The following is a 23,779-nucleotide window of genomic DNA, read 5'->3' as shown; positions in this document are numbered from 1 at the left end:
ATGCCGACCTTCAAAATCAGAGCCTCTTTGCTTGACATCATGGGAAAATCAAAAGAAATCAGCCAAGACCTCAGAAAATAATTTGTAGACCTCCTCAAGTCTGGTTCATCCTTGGGAGCAATTTCCAAATGCCTGAAGGTACCACGTCCATCTGTACAAACAATAGTATGCAAGTATAAACACCATGGGACCACGCAGCCGTCATAACACTCAAGAAGGAGACACGTTCTGTCTCCTAGAGATGAACGTACTATGGTGTGAAAAGTGCAAATCAATCCCAGAACAACAGCAAAGGACCATGTGAAGATGCTGGAGGAAACAGGTACAAAAGTATCTATATCCACAGTAAAACGAGTCCTATAGCGACATAACCTGAAAGGCCGCTCAGCAAGGAAGAAGCCACTGCTCCAAAACCACCATAAAAAAGCCAGACTATGGTTTGCAACTGCACATGGGGACAAAGATCCTACTTTTTGGAGAAATGTCCTCTGGTCTGATGAAACAAAAATGGCCATAAAGACCATCGTTATGTTTGGAGGAAAAAGGGGGAGGCTTGCAAGCCGAAGAACACCATCCCAACCGTGAAGCACGGGGGTGGCAGCATCATGTTGTGGGGGTGCTTTGCTGCAGGAGGGACTGGTGCACTTAACAAAATAGATGGCATCATGAAGGAGTAAAAGTATGTGGATATATTGAAGCAACATCTCAAGACATCCGTCAGGAAGTTAAAGCTTGGTCGCAAATGGGTCTTCCAAATGAACAATGACCCCAAGCATACTTCCAAAGTTGTGGCAAAATGGCTTAAGGACAACAAAGTCAAGGTATTGTAGTGGCCATCACAAAGCCCTGACCTCAATCCTATAGAACATTTGTGAGCAGAACTGAAAAAGCTTGTGCGAGCAAGGAGGCCTACAAACCTGAGGAATGGGCCAAAATTTACCCAACTTATTGTGGGAAGCTTGTGGAAGGCTACCCGAAACGTTTGACCCAAGTTAAACAATTTAAAGGCAATGCTACCAAATACTAATTGAGTGTATGTAAACTTCTGACCCACTGGGAATGTGATAAAAGAAATAAAAGCTGAAATAAATCATTCTCTACTATTATTCTGACATTTCACATTCTTAAAATAAAGTGGTGATCCTAACTCACCTAAGACAGGGAATTGTTACTGGGATTAAACGTCATGAATTGTGAAAAACTGAGTTTAAATGTATTTGGCTAAGGTGTATGTAAACCTCCGACTTCAACTATATATATAAAACAAGCACCAACGTAAAAATTCCAAGGCCACTCCAGTATGTGTAGACTATCCCTAGTGCATAGCAGAGAAGGCTCTCTGCAGGTCTATATCTATCATTCACACATACATTCAACAAAAAGGAAACGGCAAGGCCTGTCTGTCGACAGGGTTCTGATGACGGCTTCTCTACAGTCTTAAAGTTCCTCCTTTTCTACACCTGAGTTTAAAAACGTTTGGGGAAAAAAACCCAAAGAAACAATAACACCAGCCCTCTCTTCTCATCACCGGATCCATTTTTCTCTTCTGTAGAGGTTCTGATAGGACCGAAGGGGCTGGAGGTCCATAGGAGAGCTATAGTCAGGGGAAGAGCCTTCCTCCAGACAAAACCCAATGACCAGTAGCTTTGTCCAACCAGTGTGAGGCTGCAGACAGAGGAGGAGGATCTCCAGATGTTCTTGCAGGAAGGGACCAGCTGTACACACAGTCTGAACTGGAAGTCCACTGGCAGACAGGGCCATGTCTCAGTGAGGGTTCCACATGAAGCAGACAGACATCCCCGAGGGGCAAAGAACTCATTCCCTAAAGAGATTCTCAAATAAATATGTTTCCCTTGTCTGCACACACTGCATATCTTCTGTCTGATGCAGTGAGAGCAGTAGTTACTGGTGCTCCGTGACACAGACAGAGAAAAGACAACGGACAAGACTCCATTTTGAGCCGCTCCACAGCAGAGAACATCATGGTTCCAACAGCACAGTCACATTTTAAAGGCTTATGACAGGAGACACAGGCAATCGTCATGGATGGATGATATGCAGGCACTGCTTTGTGTACAGGTGTTTGTTGCATTTGTCCTTTACCTGGATTGTGGGGAAAAGGAATGAAAAAATGAGATTAATCATTGAAACATGACTGGGATTCTGAAATATTGATTGGTGATAGCCCTTCACCCTCCTCCGCCATTGAATAATCGCTCACCCTGCGCCCACAGAGTTGCTCAAACTCCCTGTTTACTGCTGGGACCACTCGGAGACATCATCTGCTGCCTACAACATTATATAATAGATATCAGTAACCTCCTCTTCCTAGCCATCAAAGCAAAATAACATAAATGAACAGTTAGAATCTCCAGTGTAGCTCTTTCTTACCCTGGGTGAAGGAAGTGTTCGGGCGCCAGGCCTCTCTGCTGGACCATCATGCCCTGGAAGTGGCCTCCGGCCTGGGGATGTCTGTACATCGCCATGCGGGTCTGCCCCGGGGGAAAGGGAAGGTGCTGGGGCCGGTGCAGGGCTTCCATGAGGTGGGGGTGGGGTCTCTGGGGGGCGTAGTGTCCACTGGGGTAACCTGGCTGGTTGGGGTATGGAGCATGAGACATGTGGGGAGGCGGGGCCCCGCCCTGCTGCATCCCAGTATGCACTGCTCGGGAATCGTACAGGAAGTTGCCCACGTGAGGTGGGGGCTGGGCACTCCGGCGGCGTGTGGCAGCGTTGTGGCTGTCCAGGTCCAGGATCTCTTTGGGGCTCTCTGGCCGCTCTGAGCTCTCCTCCACCCGAGCAGGCTGTTGCTTCACAGGGCTGCCGGCTTCCCTACTCTCCTTCTCCACAGATCCTCCACGGGGGCCCTCGGGCAGGGGATTGGGGGACATCAGGCTGCCCCCGGAGCCCTCAGAGCCCAGGGGGGAGCCCATGCTGCTGCCCTCCTTCAGGCACCCATTGACATTGGCACTAGTTGCAAGCAGGTAGGTGTTGGAGGGCATGGGGTGGCGAGGCTGGTACTGCTGCTGCCTGTGCCACTCCTCGGAGGGGTAGCCTCCCCGGCTGTTGCCCTGGGGCTGGGGGTAGAAGTGTTGCTGCTGGTACTGGGGGTACATGTTAGGGTGGCCCTGGGGAGGCTGCTGCTGGGCCATGTGGTATGGATAGGAAGCTCCTTGCTGGTGGTAGGTGGGGTAGCCGGCAGGGTTATGGTGGGGGTTCATGGTCTGGGAAACAGCTTGGTTCGGGTAAGGCTGTTGATTTGAAGGGGGCATGGGTTTGCCCATAGGTTGACCATAGTGCAGATGTGTTGGGCTGCCCATGCCATATTGACCCATGGCTCCATTGTCCTGGCCCTGGGAGTGGGGAGCCATGGCTGGGTTGTGACCCCTTGGCCCCTGGTTACCGGGCTGTGTCTGTTGTGCCTTGGGACTGAACGACTGTTGTTTATAGATGCCATTTGGAGGTCCAGACTTCATCATGCTGGAGTTACCAGAACTGCCTCCAGAGTCCCTCCTGCTAGTGGGCTCGCTTGGCCTCTGGTCACCCTGGTCGGCTGGGCTGGGCTGGGGAGGCAATTGGGACACAGGGTGGCTGGGGGGCAGGGAGGTGAGAGGTGCTGGCTGGGGTGGACCAGGGCCAGGCTGGGCCCCCTGGGGGGCGTTCTGTGGCATTCCATGCATGGAGATTGGTTGAGGGACATTCTGAGCCACATGTGGAGGTGTGTTCTGAGAGTTTTGTTGGTGGGGGTTTTCGGATCCTTGCTGTGGAGCATTCCGAGTGATATGTTGAGGGATGTTTTGTTGCTGTGCATTCTGGGTATTGTGTTGATGGGCGTTCTTAAGGCGAGTGGCATTCTCTAGGATTTGCTGGGGGGGGCTCTGGGTAATATGCTGTGGAGCATTCTGGGAGTGAGGAGAGTTCTGGGAGTGAGTTGCATTCTGGGGGTGAGGAGGATGAACAATGGAAGGGTTGTTCTGATGAGGGGGAGTCTGGCTGACAGATTGTCCTCTGCTCTCCCCCTCTTGGTTGTCGTTTGTCTCTGAGCTCTGTGGGAGTCCCAGCCCAGACGCAGCCTGCTCCCGGGTCCCGCTAACCCTCTCCTGTGATCTGCCCCAGTTTGGAGCAGAGGGGCTCTGCATGCCCCGAGTGGGGCGACTGGGAGGCTCTGTGGGACTGGGGAACGAGGTGCGTTCCTGTTCAGATGGGACGGCGGTTACCCGAGCTCCTGCATGGTTGTTGGATGTTTTGGGATCTGACGTGGACCCTGTCAAGACAGATCATTTAGTGAGTGGAAGGTTATTACAGTGAAAACAAAGAATCGATTTGTAGAACAGCATCTGAATGAATGCCTCAAGACTGAGAACGTGTCCTATTACATTTCCTGGCACAGACTCAAAATGGTCAAATTAATTGATACACAATTTTTTTTAAACGATCTTTGATTACATTTGTACGTGAAAAATGTTGGGTTCATCCTTCCATATCAAAACATCTTGCTAGGGTAGCTGCAGTGCTAATTTCGTCAATGAAAAAAGTAACGGAAATACATTTTTCAGTGGCAATTGACCAGACTAAATAGACCCAGAAAAAACAAACAACTAAATTATCTTTGACTAAAATCTGACTAGTAAGTGGACTGGACAATAGTTTTTGGAGAGATTGAGAGCTTTTTTATGACATTAGTGAAATTGTAAGGCTTTCTCATTGCAATGTTGCACTGCGGTAGTGTTGTCACAATACCAGAATTTTGACTTTGATACCAGGTTTAATATCACGATACTCGATACCGAAACGATACCACGGCAAAAAATAATAAAAAATACAATTTAAAAAGGGTATTAGTTAAACACAGAATAACCACTGGGATATATATATATATTTTATACATTGAACAATATCTTGATAACCAATTAAAATTAAAAATTTCTCATTTTACCCCCTTTTCATGATAGCCAATTGCAATCTTGTTTCATCGTTGCAACTCCCGAACGGGCTCGGGAGAGGCGAAGGTCGAGTCATGCGTCTTCCAAAACATCACCCACCAAACCGCGCTTCTTAACACCCTCCCGCTTCACCCGGAAGCCAGCCGCACCAATGTGTCGGAGGAAACACTGTCCAACCAACAACAGAGGTCAGCCTGCAGGTGCCCGGCCCGCCACAAGGAGTCACTAGAGCGCAATGAGCCAAGTAAAGCCCCTTCTGCCAAACCCTCCCCTAACCCGGACAATGCTGGGCCAATTGTGCACCGCCCTAAGAGACTCCCGATCACAGCCTGTTGTGATCCAGCCCGGGATCGAACCCGGGTCTGTAGTGACGCCTCTAGCACTGCAACACCTTAGACCGCTGCGCCACTCGGGAGGCCCACAAAATCTCAACTGTTTCAACATTTAATTTTACACATGTCAGGGTTAATTAAAATGGCCATAATATTAGATCAAATGACATTCATTAGACCTGTGATTCATTAAAGCGAAATAACTTAATATATTAAATAAATAGTTTAGTGCCAAAACTACATAAAAAACACCTTCAAGCTCATTTCTGAAGCTTCTATATTGCAATAGTTTACACACCATAGAAATACTATGGATTTTACACAGCATACTACGATTCCCAGAGTGCATTTCAACTCCCAAGGTGTAATGCTCCACCTAGGGCTGCTGGCTGGCTACTGTTACTAATCCCAGACAAATGCGAAGTAGTCTAAATATATTGCTGTCATTGCTAAGTTGAATGCATTTCACGTTACTTTTGGGTTGTAATCATATTATAATGCTCAGTACTCACATGAATGTCACGCTGAATATATGTTCATGGCATTGTCACTCATAGTTATAATTTAGTTGCTAGTAGAATAGCAGTACAATGCAAATGTCATGTCTAAAATAGTTTGTCGTTTTGCCACCCAACCTCCCTTGCACTGCTTTATAACACCTCTTGCATAGTTGTTTCGGTGGGCTTGCCCTCACCATCTGCTCTGTAAGCAAAGTATTCCCAAAGTTCGCTTCTGGAGCTTGTGTCAGCTGCGTGCACAAGCAGCCTGGCCAGCTTACTACTGCCCCCTTGAAATTTCAAAACAAATTACTAGACAGACTATCCTCTCAATCCGTATATGACATGAGATATTTGACAGAAGTACTGAAAGTAACAAAAATTCTAGTATCGAACTGTTTTTCATGTTCTAGTATTGAAAAAGTGCCGAAGTTTCATGCCCAGGTCATTCACGAGTCACCTCTTTGCCTGGCAGGGTTGTCATGTCCGCGGTTTTCCGGCTAAATTGGGATACTTTGAAAACTGTTGTGGATGAAAATGTATTGGTCATGGGTTGCAGGTTTTTGGGCTACTTCTAAATTGCGCCATGGCATTTAAAAATATATAATAATTTCACTTTGACCTGCTGCTGCTGACTGTCAGGCAGGCTGTTGCTGAGTGTTGTTGTGGGGAGGGAGGGCCGTGTGTGTGCGCGCGCGCGCACGTTGAGCACAGCACGGCAATAGGCAGCTGAGTCACGTGAGTGAGAGGAGAGCAGCACGCCACACAGTTTCTAAACCCAGAGGCGCAACATTGTGAGACGTCCGGGAATGCTTGCGAAACAGATCAAGCTGGGTTTAGGTGTTTGAGAAGTCAATGAGAAAAGTTAAGAATTCTTCCTTAGTTGTTCATTTCCTCAAAATCTGAAGGCACAACCTAAATTCAAGCCAATGTCTTCAGTAGTTTAACATGTTATTAATCCAACCTCAAGACAGTGATAAACTAACATGTTTTCATTATAGTCAAAAACAACTTTATATCAAAGGAGTGCCTTTGATTTGATGGCCTGCAAATGCTCAGTTCGGCATGAAACGACTGTTAGACCCAATGACGTGTTTCGATGCATGAGCTTAGCTAGCCAATGTCGCCATGACATTGCCTACAAGCAATGTTCCCTCCAATTGTTTTGGGCAATGAGCAAATTTCAGGTCTGCTTTGTGCAAACTTGAATTCTGTGCAACTTCCGTCGCGCGTTTAATATGAACACGGAGGCCATACATGCTTTAAGCTACAGTTTTAACAGTGGCCAAGTAGGCTACTGTGTCTATTTGATCATAATGTATGCCTACCAGAGTCGCCTACCATCAAAAACAATGGAGAAAATGCATACCATAATATTTTAACATGGAAATAGCTGTTCTATCATTCAGCCTACAGTAGCAGCCAATGCGTGGTGTTCAATGTAGGCCTACATTTCATGAGACGTTTGGAAAAAACATGCAGGGCTTGACATTAACCTGTTTATCCACTTGTCCTTCAGACAAGGAGGTGACAGAAAATGTGTTGTTTGATGCAAGAAACCACTTTACAAGAATAGGAATATAAAGATTATTTTCCATTATTACAGAGAATCAGACAAATTATACTACGCTCTGCCTATTGGCTACTTAGCTTATTCAAGACCATCTCAAAATACAACACTGCCCCTTTAAGACATAAAAAAGCTCTTTACCTGACTTGCTTTTCAAAGATGTCTAGAAATGTACACTTGTAGGAAGTAACCACTCCCCCATTGTTGACGAGAAATGTGAAAAGTGTGCAAAGCAGTTGCTACTTAGCAAAGGGTTGCTACTTAGAAGAAAGTAAAATATATTTTGATTTGTTTAACACTTTTTTGGTTATTACATGATTCCATATGTTGGTCATAGATGATGTCTTCACTATTATTCTACAATGTAGAAAATAGTCAAAATAAAGAAAAACCCTTGAATGAGTAGGTGTGACTGGTACTCTGTGTGTGATACCTACATTTATTATTTATTTATACATTATGTCAATTGGGACGGTTCTAATTGCACTTCGGGACGGTGATGGAAAAAGGTTAGTCTTGAGCCCTGTACGTAGCACGCTAGCTAGCCAACATTGGCCAGAAAGTTGAAGTCCATGGAGAGAGAGAGCGGCAAGCAGCAGTACAGAGGTGAGGACAGAGAGGAACCAATGAACTCCATTGCTGACTATCAAATAATAAGAGTAGTGATTGATTAGTAGAGTAAAACTCTTGATGTACTGGACTCCTGATGGATCTGCTCTCTTTCCTTTCCATCTTGCTCCAGAGGGATGGAGCCACACATTAATTGACTTTTATACTCCAGTTGAAAATGAGATTACTTTAGAACAATGTGACTTGTAATAACACAATTTCAATGTTTAACATTGTGTTACCACCATTAGCGGTGAAGATGACACCGGAGAACAAGGCCGACGTTTTACGTATTCCTAACCAATTGTGTTTTTTTGTTATTTTCTTTGCGTTGTTTGTAACTTATTTTGTACATAATGTTGCTGCTACGGTCTCTTATGACCGAAAAGAACTTCAGGACATCAGACCTGCGATTACTCACAACGGACTGGCAGAATCCTTTTTTCCCTTTAACGAGTCTGCCGTGAATGATATACTGTTTTCCCAGGAACAGGCCCAGATCCCCATCATTTGCGTGAAGAGAAAGCGGAGAAAAAAAGGGACCAGAGGGCGGGCTGCCTTCTGAGAATTCGTAGACGATCGAATAAACCCACACTTCCTTCCATTCTGCTAGCAAACGTGCAATCTTTGGAGGGGGGGGGGGGAAGAAAAAATAAATAAATAAATAAATAAAATCGATGAGATTAAACTACCAACGAGACATTCAAAACTATAATATCTGAACGTTGACATTATCAACATGGTTATACGCTGTATTGGCAGGATAGAACAGCGGCGTCTGGTAAGACAAGGGGCGGCGGACTATGTATTTTCGTAAATAACAGCTGGTGCACGATATCTAAGAAAGTCTCGAGCTATTGCTCGCCTGAGGTAGAGTATCTCATGATAAACTGTAGACCACACAATCTACCTAGAGAGTTTCTGTATTTTTCATAGCTGTCTACATACCATCACAGACTGATGATTACACTAAGACCGCACTGAATGAGCTGTATTCCACCATAAGCAAACAGGAAAACACTCACTCAGAGGCGGTGCTCCTAGTAGCCGGGGACTTCAATGAAGGGAAACATGCATACCGCCCTAACAGAGCCACTGATGATGCAATCTCTATTGCACTCCACACTGCCCTTTCCCACCTGGATAACGGTTTTGAGAATGACACAAATATTAATTTTCACAAAGTCTGCTGCCTCAGTTTGTATGATGGCAATTTGCATATACTCCAGAATGTTATGAAGAGTGATCAGATGAATTGCAATTAATTGCAAAGTCCCTCTTTGCCATGCAAATGAACTGAATCCTCCAAAAAAAAAATCCATTGCATTTCAGCCCTGCCACAAAAGGACCAGCTGACATGTCAGTGATTCTCTCGTTAACACAGGTGTGAGTGTTGACGAGGACAAGGCTGGAGATCACTCTGTCATGCTGATTGAGTTTGAATAACTGGAAGCTTCAAAAGGAGGGTGGTGCTTGGAATCATTGTTTTTCCTCTGTCAACCATAGTTACCTGCAAGGAAACACGTGCCGTCATCATTGCTTTGCACAAAAAGGGCTTCACAGGCAAGGATATTGCTGCCAGTAAGATTGCACCTAAATCAACCATTTATCGGATCATCAAGAACTTCAAGGAGAGCGGTTCAATTGTTGTGAAGGCGGCTTCAGGGCGCCCAAGAAAGTCCAGCAAGCGTCAGGACCGTCTCCTAAAGTTGATTCAGCTGCGGAATCGGGCCACCACCAGTACAGAGCTTGCTCAGGAATGGCAGCAGGCAGGTGTGAGTGCATCTGCACACACAGTGAGGCGAAGACTTTGAGGATGGCCTGGTGTCAAGAAGGGCAGCAAAGAAGCCACTTCTCTCCAGGAAAAACATCAGGGACAGACTGATATTCTGCAAAAGGTACAGGGATTGGACTGCTGAGGACTGGGGTAAAGTCATTTTCTCGGATGAATCGCCTTTCCCAATGTTTGGGGCATCCGGAAAAAAGCTTGTCCGGAGAAGACAAGGTAAGCGCTACCATCAGTCCTGTGTCATGCCAACAGTAAAGCATCCTGAGACCATTCATGTGTGGGGTTGCTTCTCAGCCAAGGGAGTGGCTCACTCACACTTTTGCCTAAGAACACAGCCATGAATAAAGAATGGTACCAAAACATCCTCAGAGAGCAACTTCTCCCAACCATCCAGGAACAGTTGTGAGGAACAATGCCTTTTCCAGCATGATGGAGAGCCTTACCATAAGGCAAAAGTGATAACTAAGTGGCTCGGGGAACAAAACATCGATATTTTGGCCAGGAAACTCCCCAGACCTTAAGCCAATTGAGAACTTGTGGTCAATCCTCAAGGAGGCGGGTGGACAAACAAAAACCCACAAATTCTGACAAACTCCAAGCATTGATTATGCAAGAATGGGCTGTCATCAGTCAGGATGTGGCCCAGAAGTTAATTGACAGCATGCCAGGGCGGATTGCAGAGGTCTTGAAAAAGAAGGGTCAACACTGCAAATATTAACTCTTCGCATCAACTTCATGTAATTGTCAATAAAAGCCTTTGACAGTAAGGAAATGCTTGTAATTATACTTCAGTATTCCATAGTAACATCTGACAAAAATATCTAAAGACACTGAGGCAGCAGACTGAAAATTTATATTTGTGTCATTCTCAAAACTTTTGGCCACGACTGTACAGCTCAGCATCCAACACCATAGTGCCCTCACAGCTCATCAATAAGCTAAGGACCCTGCGACTAAACACCTCCCTCTATAACTGGATCCTGGACTTCCTGACGGGCCGCCCCAGGTGGTAAGGGTAGGAAACAACACATCCGCCACTCTGATTCTCAACACAGGGATCCCTCAGGGGTGCGTGTCCAATCCCCTCCTGTACTCCCTGTTCACTCATGACTGCACGGCCTAGCACGACTCCAACACCATCATTAAGTTTGCCGATAACAACAGAGGTAGGTCTGATCACTGACAACGACGAGACAGCCTATAGGTAGGTCAGAGACCTGGCGGTGTGGTGCCAGGACAACAACCTCTCCCTCAACGTGATCAAGACAAAGGAGATGATTGTGGACTACAGGAAAAAGGAGAACCGAGCACGCCCCCAACCTCATCGATGGGACTGTAGTGGAGCAGGTTGAGAGCTTCAAGTTCCTTGGTGTCCGTGTCACCAACAAACTAACATGGTCCAAGCACACCAAGACAGTCGTGAATAGGGCACGACAAAACCTATTCCCCCCTCAGGAGACTGAAAAGATTTGGCATGGGTCCTCAGATCATCAAAAGGTTCTACAGCTGCACCATCGAGAGCATCCCGACTGGTTGCATCACTGCCTGGTATGGCAACTGCTAGACCTCCGACCGCAAGGCACTACAGAGGGTAGTGCGTACAGCCCAGTACAGACAAAACCGTGACTCGTCAGTGACTCGTGAGACAAAACCGCAACTCGTCAGTATAGAGCACTTTTTGCCAATCCCGTCTGGTCCAGCGGCGGTGGGTTTGTGCCCATCGGCGACGTTGTTGCCGGTGATGTCTGGTGAGGACCTGCCTTACAATAGGCCTACAAGCCCTCAGTCCAACCTCTCTCAGCCTATAGCGGACAGTCTGAGCACTGATGGAGGGATTGTGCGTTCCAGGTGTAACTCGGGCAGTTGTTGTTGCCATCCTGTACCTGTCCCGCAGTGTGATGTTCGGATGTACCGATCCTGTGCAGGTGTTGTTACACGTGGTCTGCCACAGCGAGAACGATCAGCTGTCCGTCCTGTAGCGCTGTCTTAGGCGTCTCACAGTACGGACATTGCAATTTATTGCCCTGGCCACATCTGCAGTCCTCATGCCTCCTTGCAGCATGCCTAAGGCACGTTCACGCAGATGAGCAGAGACCCTGGGCATCTTTCTTTTGGTGTTTTTCAGAATCAGTACAAAGGCCTCTAGTGGCCTAAGTTTTCATAACTGTGACCTTAATTGCCTACCGTCTGTAAGCTGTTAGTGTCTTAACGACCGTTCCACAGGTGCATGTTCGTTAATTGTTTATGGTTCATTGAACAAACATGGGAAACAGTTTTTAAACCGTTATTTGGATTTTTACGAATTATCTTTGAAAGTCAGGGTCCTGTTTTTTGCTGAGTTTGTTTGTGTATATAATGACCTCCAGCAGGCCACAAATGTGCATGTGTCTGCGCAAACGGTCATAAACAGACTCCATGAGGGTGGTATGAGGGCCCGACGTCCACAGGTGGGGGTTGTGCTTACAGCCCAACACCGTGCAGGACGTTTGACATTTGCCAGAGAACACCAAGATTGGCAAATTCGCCACTGGCGCCCTGTGCTCTTCACAGATGAAAGCAGGTTCACACTGAGCACATGTGACAGACGTGACAGAGTCTGGAGACGCCGTGGAGAACGTTCTGCTGCCTGCAACATCCTCCAGCATGACCGGTTTGGCGGTGGGTCAGTCATGGTGTGGGGTGGCATTTCTTTGTGGGGCCGCACAGCCCTCCATGTGCTCGCCAGAGGTAGCCTGACTGCCATTAGGTACCGAGATGAGATCCTCAGACCCCTTGTGAGACCATATGCTGACACATGCACATTTGTGTCCTGCTGGAGGTCATTTTGCAGGGCTCTGGCAGTGCTCCTCCTTGCACAAAGGCGGAGGTAGCGGTCCTGATGTTGTTGCCCTCGTACGGCCTCCTCCACGTCTCCTGATGTACTGGCCTGTCTCCTGGTAGCGCCTCCATGCTCTGGACACTACGCTGACAGACACAGCAAACCTTTTTGCCACAGCTCGCATTGATGTGCCATCCTGGATGAACTGCACTACCTGAGCCACTTGTGTGGGTTGTAGACTCCGTCTCATGCTACCACTAGAGTGAAAGCACCGCCAGCATTCAAAAGTGACCAAAACATCAGCCAGGAAGCATAGGAACTGAGAAGTGGTCTGTGGTCACCACCTGCAGAACCACTACTTTATTGGGGGTGTCTTGCCAATTGCCTATAATTTCCACCTTTTGTCTATTCCATTTGCACAACAGCATGTGAAATTTATTGTCAATCAGTGTTGCTTCCTAAGTGGACAGTTTGATTTCACAGAAGTGTGATTGACTTGGAAGTTACATTGTGTTGTTTAAGTGTTCCCTTTATTTTTTTGAGCAGTATATATATATATATATATATTATATACACACACACACAGTGGGGAGAAGAAGTATTTCATACTGCCGATTTTGCAGGTTTTCCTACTTGCAAAGCACGTAGAGGTCTGTAATTTTTATCATAGGTACACCTCAACTGTGCGAGACGGAATCTAAAACAAAAATCCAGAAAATCACATTGTATGATTTTTAAGTAATTAATCTGCATTTTATTGCATGACATAAGTATTTGATCACCTACCAACCTGTAAGAATTCCGGCTCTCACAGACCTGTTAGTTTTTCTTTTGTTGCCAGCAGTTTAGACATTAATGTCTGTGTGTTGAGTTATTGAGGGGACAGCAAATGTACACTGTTATACAAGCTGTACACTCACTACTTTACATTGTAGCAAAGTGTCATTTCTTCAGTGTTGTCACATGAAAAGATATACTCAAATATTTACAAAAATGTGAGGGGTGTACTCACTTTTGTGATATACTATATATACACACAATCAGGTAATAAAATATTGATAATGCTAGCTAGTTAGTTTGCTGCAACCTATCAGACAGAACTTTGATTAGGCCTACAATACAGCTACAATATGTAAAGGGGAAGGGCTCCAGACTGCTACCATTTAGTTGCCTTTTGCGACCCTTTGACTTGGCTGTGCGAATTACATTTTTAATTGGTTGCATCAGTGCGAGCTGAACATTCATTAGGTCTACATGATCACCTCACTCCAAAGTTGTAAAACGTCCTAATTTCTGTCTGTTAAAACAGTAAAGTGCATTATCCTCATGATTCCTGTAATGAGAGTGTCTGCCCAGCCCCTAGGTCTGTTTCGCTGGGGCCTGCTGCTGTGATGAGCGAGCCACTTGATGGGCTCTTAGGTAAGAAAAGGCATTCGATTGTATAACATTTCAGAATCCAATTGCGGGGAAATACATAGCTTTGGAAGCAACTACTGTTGTTCTCAGCTTTCTGTGGGTATGATTTGTATTTGTCATCTCTTAATATTGAGCTCAATAGCAACTATTTTACAACCAAGATATCTGATATGGCTTTAAGATATGAACTGCAAACTGCGCAATAGCCATTGCGCGTGCATAGGGTAGAAGGCTACAACTCAAGTTTTTTTAGGACATTAAATGTACTGTTAGATTAATACAGGACTACTAGCAGTGGGTATTATATTTAGCATTAGCGATCTAGCTGTGTTTTGAGTTCTCACTTCCTCATGTGGTGAATTAGCCCCAAAATAAATGTTCCAATGATAAAGTGCATGTAAAGATGTAGCCATATCTCTATTGAACAATAAACTTTCTGGAGCCCTACTTTAACAGTAAAATATAACAATACCTTATTGTCAACCCCACAATTCATGACAATCATTGGATTAGTTTGCAGATAAAAATATCTTGAATAATACATTTTCTATTGTTTGATGCCGCGGGAAAATATGGTGCCATCAAATCATGGGTTGGTGCCAAAAACGGAAAAAGTTAGTGCCACCAGGGGAAAATGTTCATCTGGAGCCCTGTCAAGGGGTGTGATTTTTAACCTGGTGCAGAGTAATGTGTTCTTCTGCTAATTTAGCTGTTGGGAATAGAATCATAAAATAGAATGTCATGCGGAAAAATATGTTAGTTAGACAAGGCTATGTATACAAGTCAGTGACTTATGTTTACTACAGGTTAATGAGGCAATACAAATGTGATGTGACTAAAATGAAAGGGCATTTATAGTTGACTAAAATGTCCTACTGTTTTCATTATTTTCACAACTTGACTAAATCATTATTCAAATTACAAAAATGTGACAGACTTAAAGCTGTAATATGTAACTTTCTGGGCGACCAGACCAACTTCACATAGAAATGTGGGTTATAGATTGGTTATTCGCATTGAAAGCAAGTCAAAGAAGCGGTAGATCTGTTCAATGTGCGCTATTTTTATGCTTTCTGTTAACTTCCGGTTTTGCGTCTTTTACTTTCAGTTTTATACACTACCTTCAAACAGCTGAAAATACAATATTTTTGGTTATGGAAAAGATATTTCACAGCGGTTTAGATGGTACATTGATTCTTTCCCTCCCGGAGGACCTGAGCCCTGGGACCATGCTTCAGGACTACCTGGCCTGATGACTCCTTGCTGTCCCCAGTCCACCTGGTCGTGCTGCTGCTCCAGTTTCAACTGTTCTGCCTGTGTTTATGGAACCCTGACCTGCTGTCTCTAACTCTGAATGCTCGGCTATGAAAAGCCAACTGACATTTACTCCCGAGGTGCTGACCTGTTGCACCCTCTAAACCCACTGATGATGATTATACCCTGCTGGTCATCTACGTACGTTTGAACATCTTGGCCATGTACTGTTATAATCTCAACCCGGCACAGCCAGAAGAGGACTGGCCACCCCTCAGAGCCTGGTTCCTCTCTAGGTTTCTTGCTAGGTTCTTGCCTTTCTAGGGAGTTTTTCCTAGCCACCGTGCTTCTACATCTGCATTACTTGCTGTTTGGGGTTTTAGGCTGGAACCTAGCACTAATAGCACTGTGTGACATCGGCTGATGTAAAAAGGGCTTCATGGATACATTTGATTGATTCTTTACACTATACTTGCTTGTTTTGTCACAAACTGAAATTAGGCAAACTATTCAAATTTTTGCAACCAGCAAATGGAGCGATTTCTGCATAGTGCATCTTTAATACCATTTTAGTCTAAATGACTAGACTAAATAAAAATAAAAAAGACTGATAAAATTAACACTGCTGCAGTGTGATGACATGTCATCTCTCAAAGCAAGTCGAGACACTCCATTAAACTGGTCAATATTTAAATTTGTCACTTACTGTGAAATATTATTATTATCGCATTGTTGAGGGGAGTTGAGGGGTTTGCTTATGAAATATAGACTGAATGACAGAAAAGTCCTGAATTAAAATGTTTTAAAAAAGGTCAATTTTCATAAAGTTAGTGAGGTAGAGCTCTAAAGCAGATTAGGTCATTCCTACCTTTGGGCTTCAAATCTGCGTGATGGGCAGTCTGGCTGTCCGGGCCATTGTCCCTGGCAGGACGCAGCAGCTGAATTTCAGGGGGAGGGTGGTACGGCGAGGGGTGAGTTGGGGCGCTGCCAACACCCTGTGGGGGCTGCTGCTGAAAGTTGCCCATGTCCTGGTGAGAGGAGCCAGCAGGGAGTCCGGTGGAGGAGGCAGACAGCTGCTGCAGGGCAATCATCTCTGGGCTCTCCAGCATGGAGGCCAGACACTGCCTGGAGTCCTGATGAGGCATGGGGGTCCGCAGGGCCATGGGTCCCGGGGAGCTGGTGATGCCAGTGGAAATCCTGTACTGGCCATTAGGATGAGAGGGGTACCCTCCGGGGCCCCCAGGCTGCTCTGGCCAGGGTTTGGGGCCCATGGGACGTGGACCCCCGTGGCTATAAGAGAGCTGCTGGTGGTTAGCCATATTTTGCACTTGTTTCCCAGGTCCGCTGGGCCTCTCCTGGCCTTGGTGGTTCATCCCTGACCACATGTTACGAGGCATGCCCATGCCTGGATGGAAGGCTGGGTAGTTGTGTCGTGGTGGGACGTCAGGCCCGGGGTAGCAGTTCCCTCCGGGGTGTAGGGGGTGGCCGTTGGTGCGCTGGCGGGACAAGTACATGCTGCTGTCGGGCATGGGGGTGCAGAGGCCCCCAGACTGGAGGGCCACGGGACGGGGGCCCAGTGAGGGACCATGGGTGGGACCCATGTAGGGGTGCTGCTGCCGGTGGTGCTGTGGCTGAAGAGGCCGGCCATCAGGCCCCATTTGGTATCTATGGCCAACGTGGTGTCCATCCCCCATGTGTGGCTGGAATACAACATCTATTAGTATGTGCATAGCAGCAAATATAAAATCAACCGACAGATCAGAAACACAAAACATTGTTCAGTCGGAGCAGATTGTGTGAGTACAGCAGATATTGGATAGCTCCGAATTAAATGTGTGAAACCTCCTTCGATTGTTTTCTTAGCTGATCTCACCTGCATGTTGTAATGTTGAGGCATGTGGTGAGCACTGGGGTCCCCAGGCCGGGGCATGTGTCCCTGTCCAGGGTAGGCGTAGCCGGGGTCCATCCTCTGGCCGTACATGTGTGGGCCGTGGGGATTAGTGGGGCGCTGGAGCTGCTGCAGAATGGATGACAGTTCAACATCTCATGTCTAAAATGTAATGCATTCATTTGTCTTCATCTAGAACTACCTTTTAACGCCTCTGTAAAAGGGGGGGAAAAACCCTAGACGCTTTCTCTTCATTCATTACCAACTCCTAAAGCAGTAAAATATACTTTCTCCTATGTGAAATATTGTTTTTGACATGCATGGCCAGCTACCTGCTGTGCTGTGTAGTAAAGGTTCCCAGGATGGGGTTGTCCATGAGGTATGCCATGGGGGTGTGGGGGTCCATTGGCCCAGTGGGGGGGAGGGGGTGGCTGTGCTGGCTTATTCCCCTCCTCCACTGGGGTGCTGCCCTTGCCCCCTGGATGTGTCCGTTTGCGTGAGGCCTGCTCGGTGGCTCGGATCAAGCTTTCTGGCCCTGCCTGTTTGTTGCCTTTGCTTCGCTTTTTCTCCTTGCGATCTCTCTCACGGTCCTCGCCGCTCACGTGGAACTCCTCGTCCGTGTCGCCGTCCTCCGACGGGAAGTGTTTGAGTAGCGCCCGGCTGAAACAACGCTCCAGGGATTCTGCCATGATGCTGTACTCTGAAGAAAAGCACAGGCACCATGAGTATTATCTGCATGCCACGCACACAGACACGCACTCGTCTGTTGTGGGGCCAGGCGATGTTGACCCCAGCGTTGGCCGGCAGGTTGACCTGTTCAGAGGGCCTTGGTGTGGTTGACCCCCTAGCCCCCATGCCTCTCCCTTGGGAGTGCATTCAGACGGATGGATGGCTCCAGACAGGGCGCTTAACTAGGGGCTAGAATGTCTCTGGCAAGCAGGCAGGATGCTGCAGGGCCTGATGCACAGCTCAATCACTCCCCATTCATCACTGTCACACAGAGCCACAGAGCTCTCCCCCAACACAGCCATTCTCTCCTCCTCTCCACCATGTGCACTTAGTCAAATTGATCTATCTCATATTCATAAATCAAGTCCAAAGTCAACCCAAAAACCATTTGCATATTCTAGAGGCATTTTTGGGACATTATAAATTTGACAAAAAATAATGAGGTTTTAGATCAAAATTAAGAGGTGTGTGTATTTACCGCTGTCTTCCCCATTGTACTCGATGCAGTTTTCAAACATAAGCTTCATGTCAGACACAAACTCTTCCTTGGCAATATACTCCCCTTCATTCAGCTTAGTCTCGATGGTGGACAGGTCCATCGGAGTCTGAGAAAAAAATCAGGGCAAACATAAATGACTAATTGTGAAATTGACGACCTCAAATTACAACTACAAAAACTCGGTTAGATGCCCCAGTCATACGTCATTTGACAGTTTGGAACCTTCCTTTTCACTGTGAACTCACCTGAATGACCGCATTATAGTTGGGGGCATAGGATTCATCCACAGGCTCCAAGAAGGGCCAGGCATCTTTGTGGGCTCTCAGGGCCTCCAACACTGTGGGGAGAGCAAAATGAGAGGAGGACCAAGGCAGTTGGAATCAGAACAGAGGAAATCTCCTGGCTCGCTGTCCAGAAAAATGTGCAGGTCAATATGCTATACACATGCAGACATTATACAGTGATGATTGCATAGATGACAGGGAATATACATTACCTTTGTACAACGCCGTATAATCATCATCAATTTCATAGCTGTAATAAAAGATTGAGAAAATGTTCAAAACAAATTCACTAATTTATTCTAATAACTGGGTCACTGTATGGGCAACCAATTGCTATCTTAAATATATATGCCCCTAACACAGATACTCCTGCTTTCATGTTGAAAATGATATCCCTGTTCAATGAGCATTGTTTCCTTTGGAGTGCTGGCTGGCTGGCTGATATTAATTGTACTCTCAACTCAACTCTGGACAAATCATCTCAAGTCCTTACCACAAACCCTAGATCGAAAACTCTTACTAAAGAGATGGGGCTGATAGATATCTGGAGAGAGACTAATAGCTATTCTATGGATTATACATACTAATCCAATATCCATAACACCTACTCTCTTATAGATTACATTTTTATCCCAAAGATTTTCACAAATTCTGCCACTTGTCCAATCGGACCCATAGCGCTTTCAGATCACGCCTTTGTCCGCCTCCGCTTTGACCTCTGTAAAAACATCCCGAGGTCAAAAGAGTTGGAAATTCAACACCTCCATGTTATCAAACAAAGCATTCCATACATTTGGTCACTACATGGCTAGAGAACTACACACAAGACAACAAAGACTATCCTGTTCCTCTGGCCATAATGTGGGACTCTGCCAAAGCCACACTAAGAGGTCATCTAATTCCATATGCTTCCTCTAAGAAAAAATCAACGGAAACACACAGGTTAGATGTTGAGGGAGCTTTAACACTGCGAAAATGTACATAAACAATCTCCAGACAGCACCTCCTGGAGTCAACTTAAAGCAGCCAAAGCCAAACTAAACTTTATTAAATAAAAAGTGATCTTTACTAAAAAAAACACCATGAGTACAGCAATAAGTATAGCAGATTGATTGCATACCAACTGAAAAAAAGAGAAGTCAGAACGTACAATCATGGCCATCCGAACAGCAGATGACAAAGTCACATATGATCCAAATAAGACAAGTGTAACTTTTACCGCAAATGATATACTTCTGAGAGAAAACATACAGATGCAGAACTCTATTCCTTCCTAGAGGGAATCTCGATACCAAAACGATCAGAGACCGACCAAGAAGATCAACTCCCTCTTCATTCCCGAGGTCGTTCTACAGGCAATTATCTCCATGCCACCTAACAAGTCCCTAGGCCCAGATGGATTTCCCAGAGACTTCTACAAAGCTTTTTGGCCCCAGCTTAGCCCTAATTTCATGCCAATGCTGGATGATTTTTGCAAAAACAGAGCTCTCCCAAACTATGTACACAGTCCACATTACAGTGCTGCTATATAAGACAAGGAGCCTCTATCCTGATAATCCTTCCGGACCAGAAGCTTGTTGGATTTAGACTACAAAATAATTACCAAATTACTGGCCAAAAGACTAAACATTCTTCTTCCCAAAATTATAAAAGCGGACTATCCATTCGCCGTCTTTTTGATATTATTGATCAAGTAAACGGACAGAAGACACCTGTCTTGCTGGCTTCACTGGATGCTGAGAAGGCGTTCGACAGGATGGAGTGCAACTTTCTGTTCTCAGTCTTAGAAAAGTTCAATATGGGCCCAAACTTTATTAAATGGATTAGGTCCCTATATTCTCATCCAAATGCCATGGTGTCTACTAACGGTCTGAACTCTGACAGATTCCCTTTGGGATGTGGCACAAGACAAGGGATGCTCGCTGTCCCCCCTGCTCTACTTGTTGGGGGCGGAGTTGATAAGGAGCAATCCAAGTATTATGGGGGTTTCTGCAGGTGGCCTTCAGCACAAGATTTCGCTCTACGCGGATGTCGTCTTGCTCTACTTATCCAACCCTGAGAAATCCCTCCCTCCCATTTCAGACAATTGCTCAGTACAGCAAGTTCAGAATATAAGATGCATTTGAACAAGTCCATTGTTTGCACCCTCATTCTTACACTGACCAGCTCTATGAAGACACTCTGTCCATTCCAATGTAAAACACAGGTGTTTCCATACCTTGGAATCTTTGTAAAGCCAGATCTCCAAACGTGGATCTCCCTCCCAATTAGCTTAGTGGGAAGAGTCCATGTTAACCGTATGAACATCCTCCCTAGATAAACCTATTTATTTCAGATGCTCAAATCCAGATGCCCAGTTTCTTCTCTTTTTTAAAAACCAACCAACCAAAGCATCACCAAATGTATATGGGGCAATAAAAAAAAAAAAATAGGATCAAGTTCTCCACTCTATCAAAACCTGAATCGAAGGGTGGTCTTTACCTTCAATTGTACTACTGGTCTGCCCTAATCCTCAACATCCTAACATGGATCACAGACAGACAAGACTCAACGTGGATTCAGATAGAGGCCCAATCCTGTGGTTCATTGCCCCTAAGATCAATTATATTCATTAATAACTTTAGTGAAGTGGGCAACATACCCAAAACCCTTGTGATTTATCCCACCCTACTAGCATGGAATGACTAAGAAATACCTTGGCATTTCCTCCCAGATATGCTCCCACTCGCCTATAGTGTACAACCCAGATTTGCCAAAAGCCCTGAGTGATGCCAACTTTCATCTTTGGCATCCTCTATGGATCAGGACCTTTTCCGGCCTGTTTCATCAGAACCCAACTACTCTGAAATCCTTTTAAGAGCTATGCAGTGAATTCAATGTGCCAAGATCCATTTTTTGTTGTTGATATCTTCAAATAAGACAATTTTATTACACCCCAGCGAGACTCATTTGTTTATGACTATCATATACTTTGCTAAAGAGACAGCCCAAGTTTGATAGACTCTGATCTCCAATACCGAACTATATTTCAAATTGGACAGAGTGAATGGGGCGATTAAGGAAATGTGTGTGTGTATTTACACATGTTGTGTAAGGTGCTGTAAAACAAATGATTTGCTCGTTGTCTCAGCTAAAGCTGAAATAGCTAACATGTATTTTATTATGTTTCTTATGTCTGCCACATCTGTGAATGTGGAATGCGTTTTGTTTGCTGATTTGAAAAACAAGAACATTTAAGAAACAAAAATTTGCTGTCCATAAATTATCAGTACTCTAGTGTTGAGAAGTAGTGTGTGGCTCTTACAACTCTTTTGTCCTGCGGGAGCGTCGGATGGGTGAGTGGGGCTCCAGGTGCAGCAGTTCGGGGGGCAGGTCCTTCCCCTGGGATATCAACCAGGCCTTCTCCTCACGCAGTTTCCGCCGCCGCGCTCGCTCTGAGGGAAACAGCAGAACACAGGAACCACAATTAATTACACACAACAGCAGCAGCATAAGGGATTGTACTTTACTACAGTTTCAAGGGCACCTGTTGGCCATCCGGCCGCCTGCTGGTGCACAGAGTCAATAAAAACCAGGCCGAACAACATGAGACTGAAGGAGTTCAGAGAAGATGAGTGATTCATTGACCATCCTTTAGCAGGCTTAGCTGATAAAAAAAAAAGGCGAGAACAGAAAGGAACACTATCTCTCAACATGAAAGGCTGCGGGCTGCCGCCCGCCTGCTGTGCGGATTAAAATATGTTGGAGGGTGGATTCAACTGCTCTGATCCACCAGAGACTAGGCAGCCCAGCCCGATCCCACTGTTCATCTATAATACATTAATGAGGGTCCTTCACCAGTTAATTAACCCTTGACAGGTGACATCAGAAGGACTCCTGTGATTCAAAGGGCTATATATTCCCACTCACTCGCAGCCCAATACGTGTAATATATTGCAATATATAATTCACAACCAGGGCAATAGATCATTCAACGGTACAGGCAATACAAATGCAGAGGTGTGTGCGGGGTTGGCCGTCTTTCAGAATCCACCCTGAGCCCCACCCTGCCCACTAACCCAGCTCCACTACTCACCCTCCACAGCTTGGAGTCTCTCCAGCTCCTCTCTCTGGCGCTCCTCCTGCAGCAGCATCTCCTCTTCTCGTCTCTGCTCCATTAGCAGGGCCTGCCTGTCCATGTCCTCATCCCTCTGTTTCTGCTGCTCCCTGTTGGCTATGGCCTGCAGCGTGTCCTGGACACAAACAGGAAACCATCAGTCCCCTGGGTCTCACAGGAGACGGGACATACACTAAGAACGATAAATTACACACGCGCAGCTGGTCTCACCTCCTCCTCTTGGCTCATGCGTTTCTCAGAGAGCCGGTAAGAGCTGCTTACTGGGGTGGGATCCAGCAGCCTCTGCTTCTGCTCATTCACCTGCAGAGGCAAAAGAATCAAGATTAAAAACACAAATAAGTGGTTTCATTATTCACACAAAAATCACACACAGTCGCTTTGATCAAGTAACGCATCCACGGGAGCTAATACCCAAGCAGGCCCCGGGGAATCCGCTGTGGTCTTCCAGCAGAGCTGTGAGGAGAGAAGTGGTGATCCAGGCTCTGCTCCTCCTCCCCCGACTACCCTCCCTTTAAATCCCACCCACCCTGCTACCCCTCTCCTAGTGGGTCACTGACTAACCAAACAAATCAAACCCCTCCATGCTCCCTGTGACAATAATCACACGTAACGATTTCCACTAAAAGCTGGGGGAGCGGGCGGTAACGTGCGTGTGCTTGTATTTGCAAACTGACCACAGCATTGCCACTTGATGAAATAGCCTATAATGTAGCAATTAGAAAGTTACATACTTAATATGAGCAGCAGAATTGGTTGCAGAATACAAACCACAACATGGAAGGAAAAAAAACAGCAGGAAGCTGCAGTCAGAGCAGAACCATCTGGGCCAGGCAGTATCTATGTCAGGGAATGCAGTCCAAAAGGTATGGTTGTTTCCAAGAGCATGGGGGTAATGGAGTCTGGTACGTTGGACGTTATGGGAAACAAGATGGACGCCTGCCTCCTGGGCTGCACCACCTCCTGTGCCTTTTGTTTCTGTGGTGTTATTTGTTATGTTTTATATTCTTTATTGAGGACAAATGTAGTTACTATGACTG

The 23,779-nt window shown here is 45.9% G+C and overlaps 1 protein-coding gene across 1 annotated transcript in view; it reads right to left on the bottom strand.

Annotated features, from left to right (window-relative positions):
- Nucleotides 1-1,174: 1,174 nt before the first annotated feature.
- Nucleotides 1,175-23,779, bottom strand: part of LOC120053283 (cat eye syndrome critical region protein 2-like) — a 68,008-nt gene continuing 45,403 nt past the window's right edge. Inside the window, 12 exon segments of the mRNA XM_039000421.1 lie at nt 1,175-2,103; nt 2,222-2,289; nt 2,392-4,261; nt 16,094-16,925; nt 17,099-17,242; nt 17,446-17,813; nt 18,321-18,447; nt 18,587-18,678; nt 18,838-18,875; nt 21,930-22,059; nt 22,701-22,857; nt 22,953-23,042. Coding sequence (XP_038856349.1) covers nt 2,241-2,289; nt 2,392-4,261; nt 16,094-16,925; nt 17,099-17,242; nt 17,446-17,813; nt 18,321-18,447; nt 18,587-18,678; nt 18,838-18,875; nt 21,930-22,059; nt 22,701-22,857; nt 22,953-23,042 — 3,897 coding nt within the window. The 3' untranslated portion in view covers nt 1,175-2,103; nt 2,222-2,240.

The sequence above is a fragment of the Salvelinus namaycush genome, chromosome 9, assembly GCF_016432855.1.
Source record: "Salvelinus namaycush isolate Seneca chromosome 9, SaNama_1.0, whole genome shotgun sequence".
NCBI classification, from domain to species: domain Eukaryota; kingdom Metazoa; phylum Chordata; class Actinopteri; order Salmoniformes; family Salmonidae; genus Salvelinus; species Salvelinus namaycush.
Note: the sequence above shows the minus strand (reverse complement) of the source record. Positions and strands in the feature narration are given on the sequence as shown.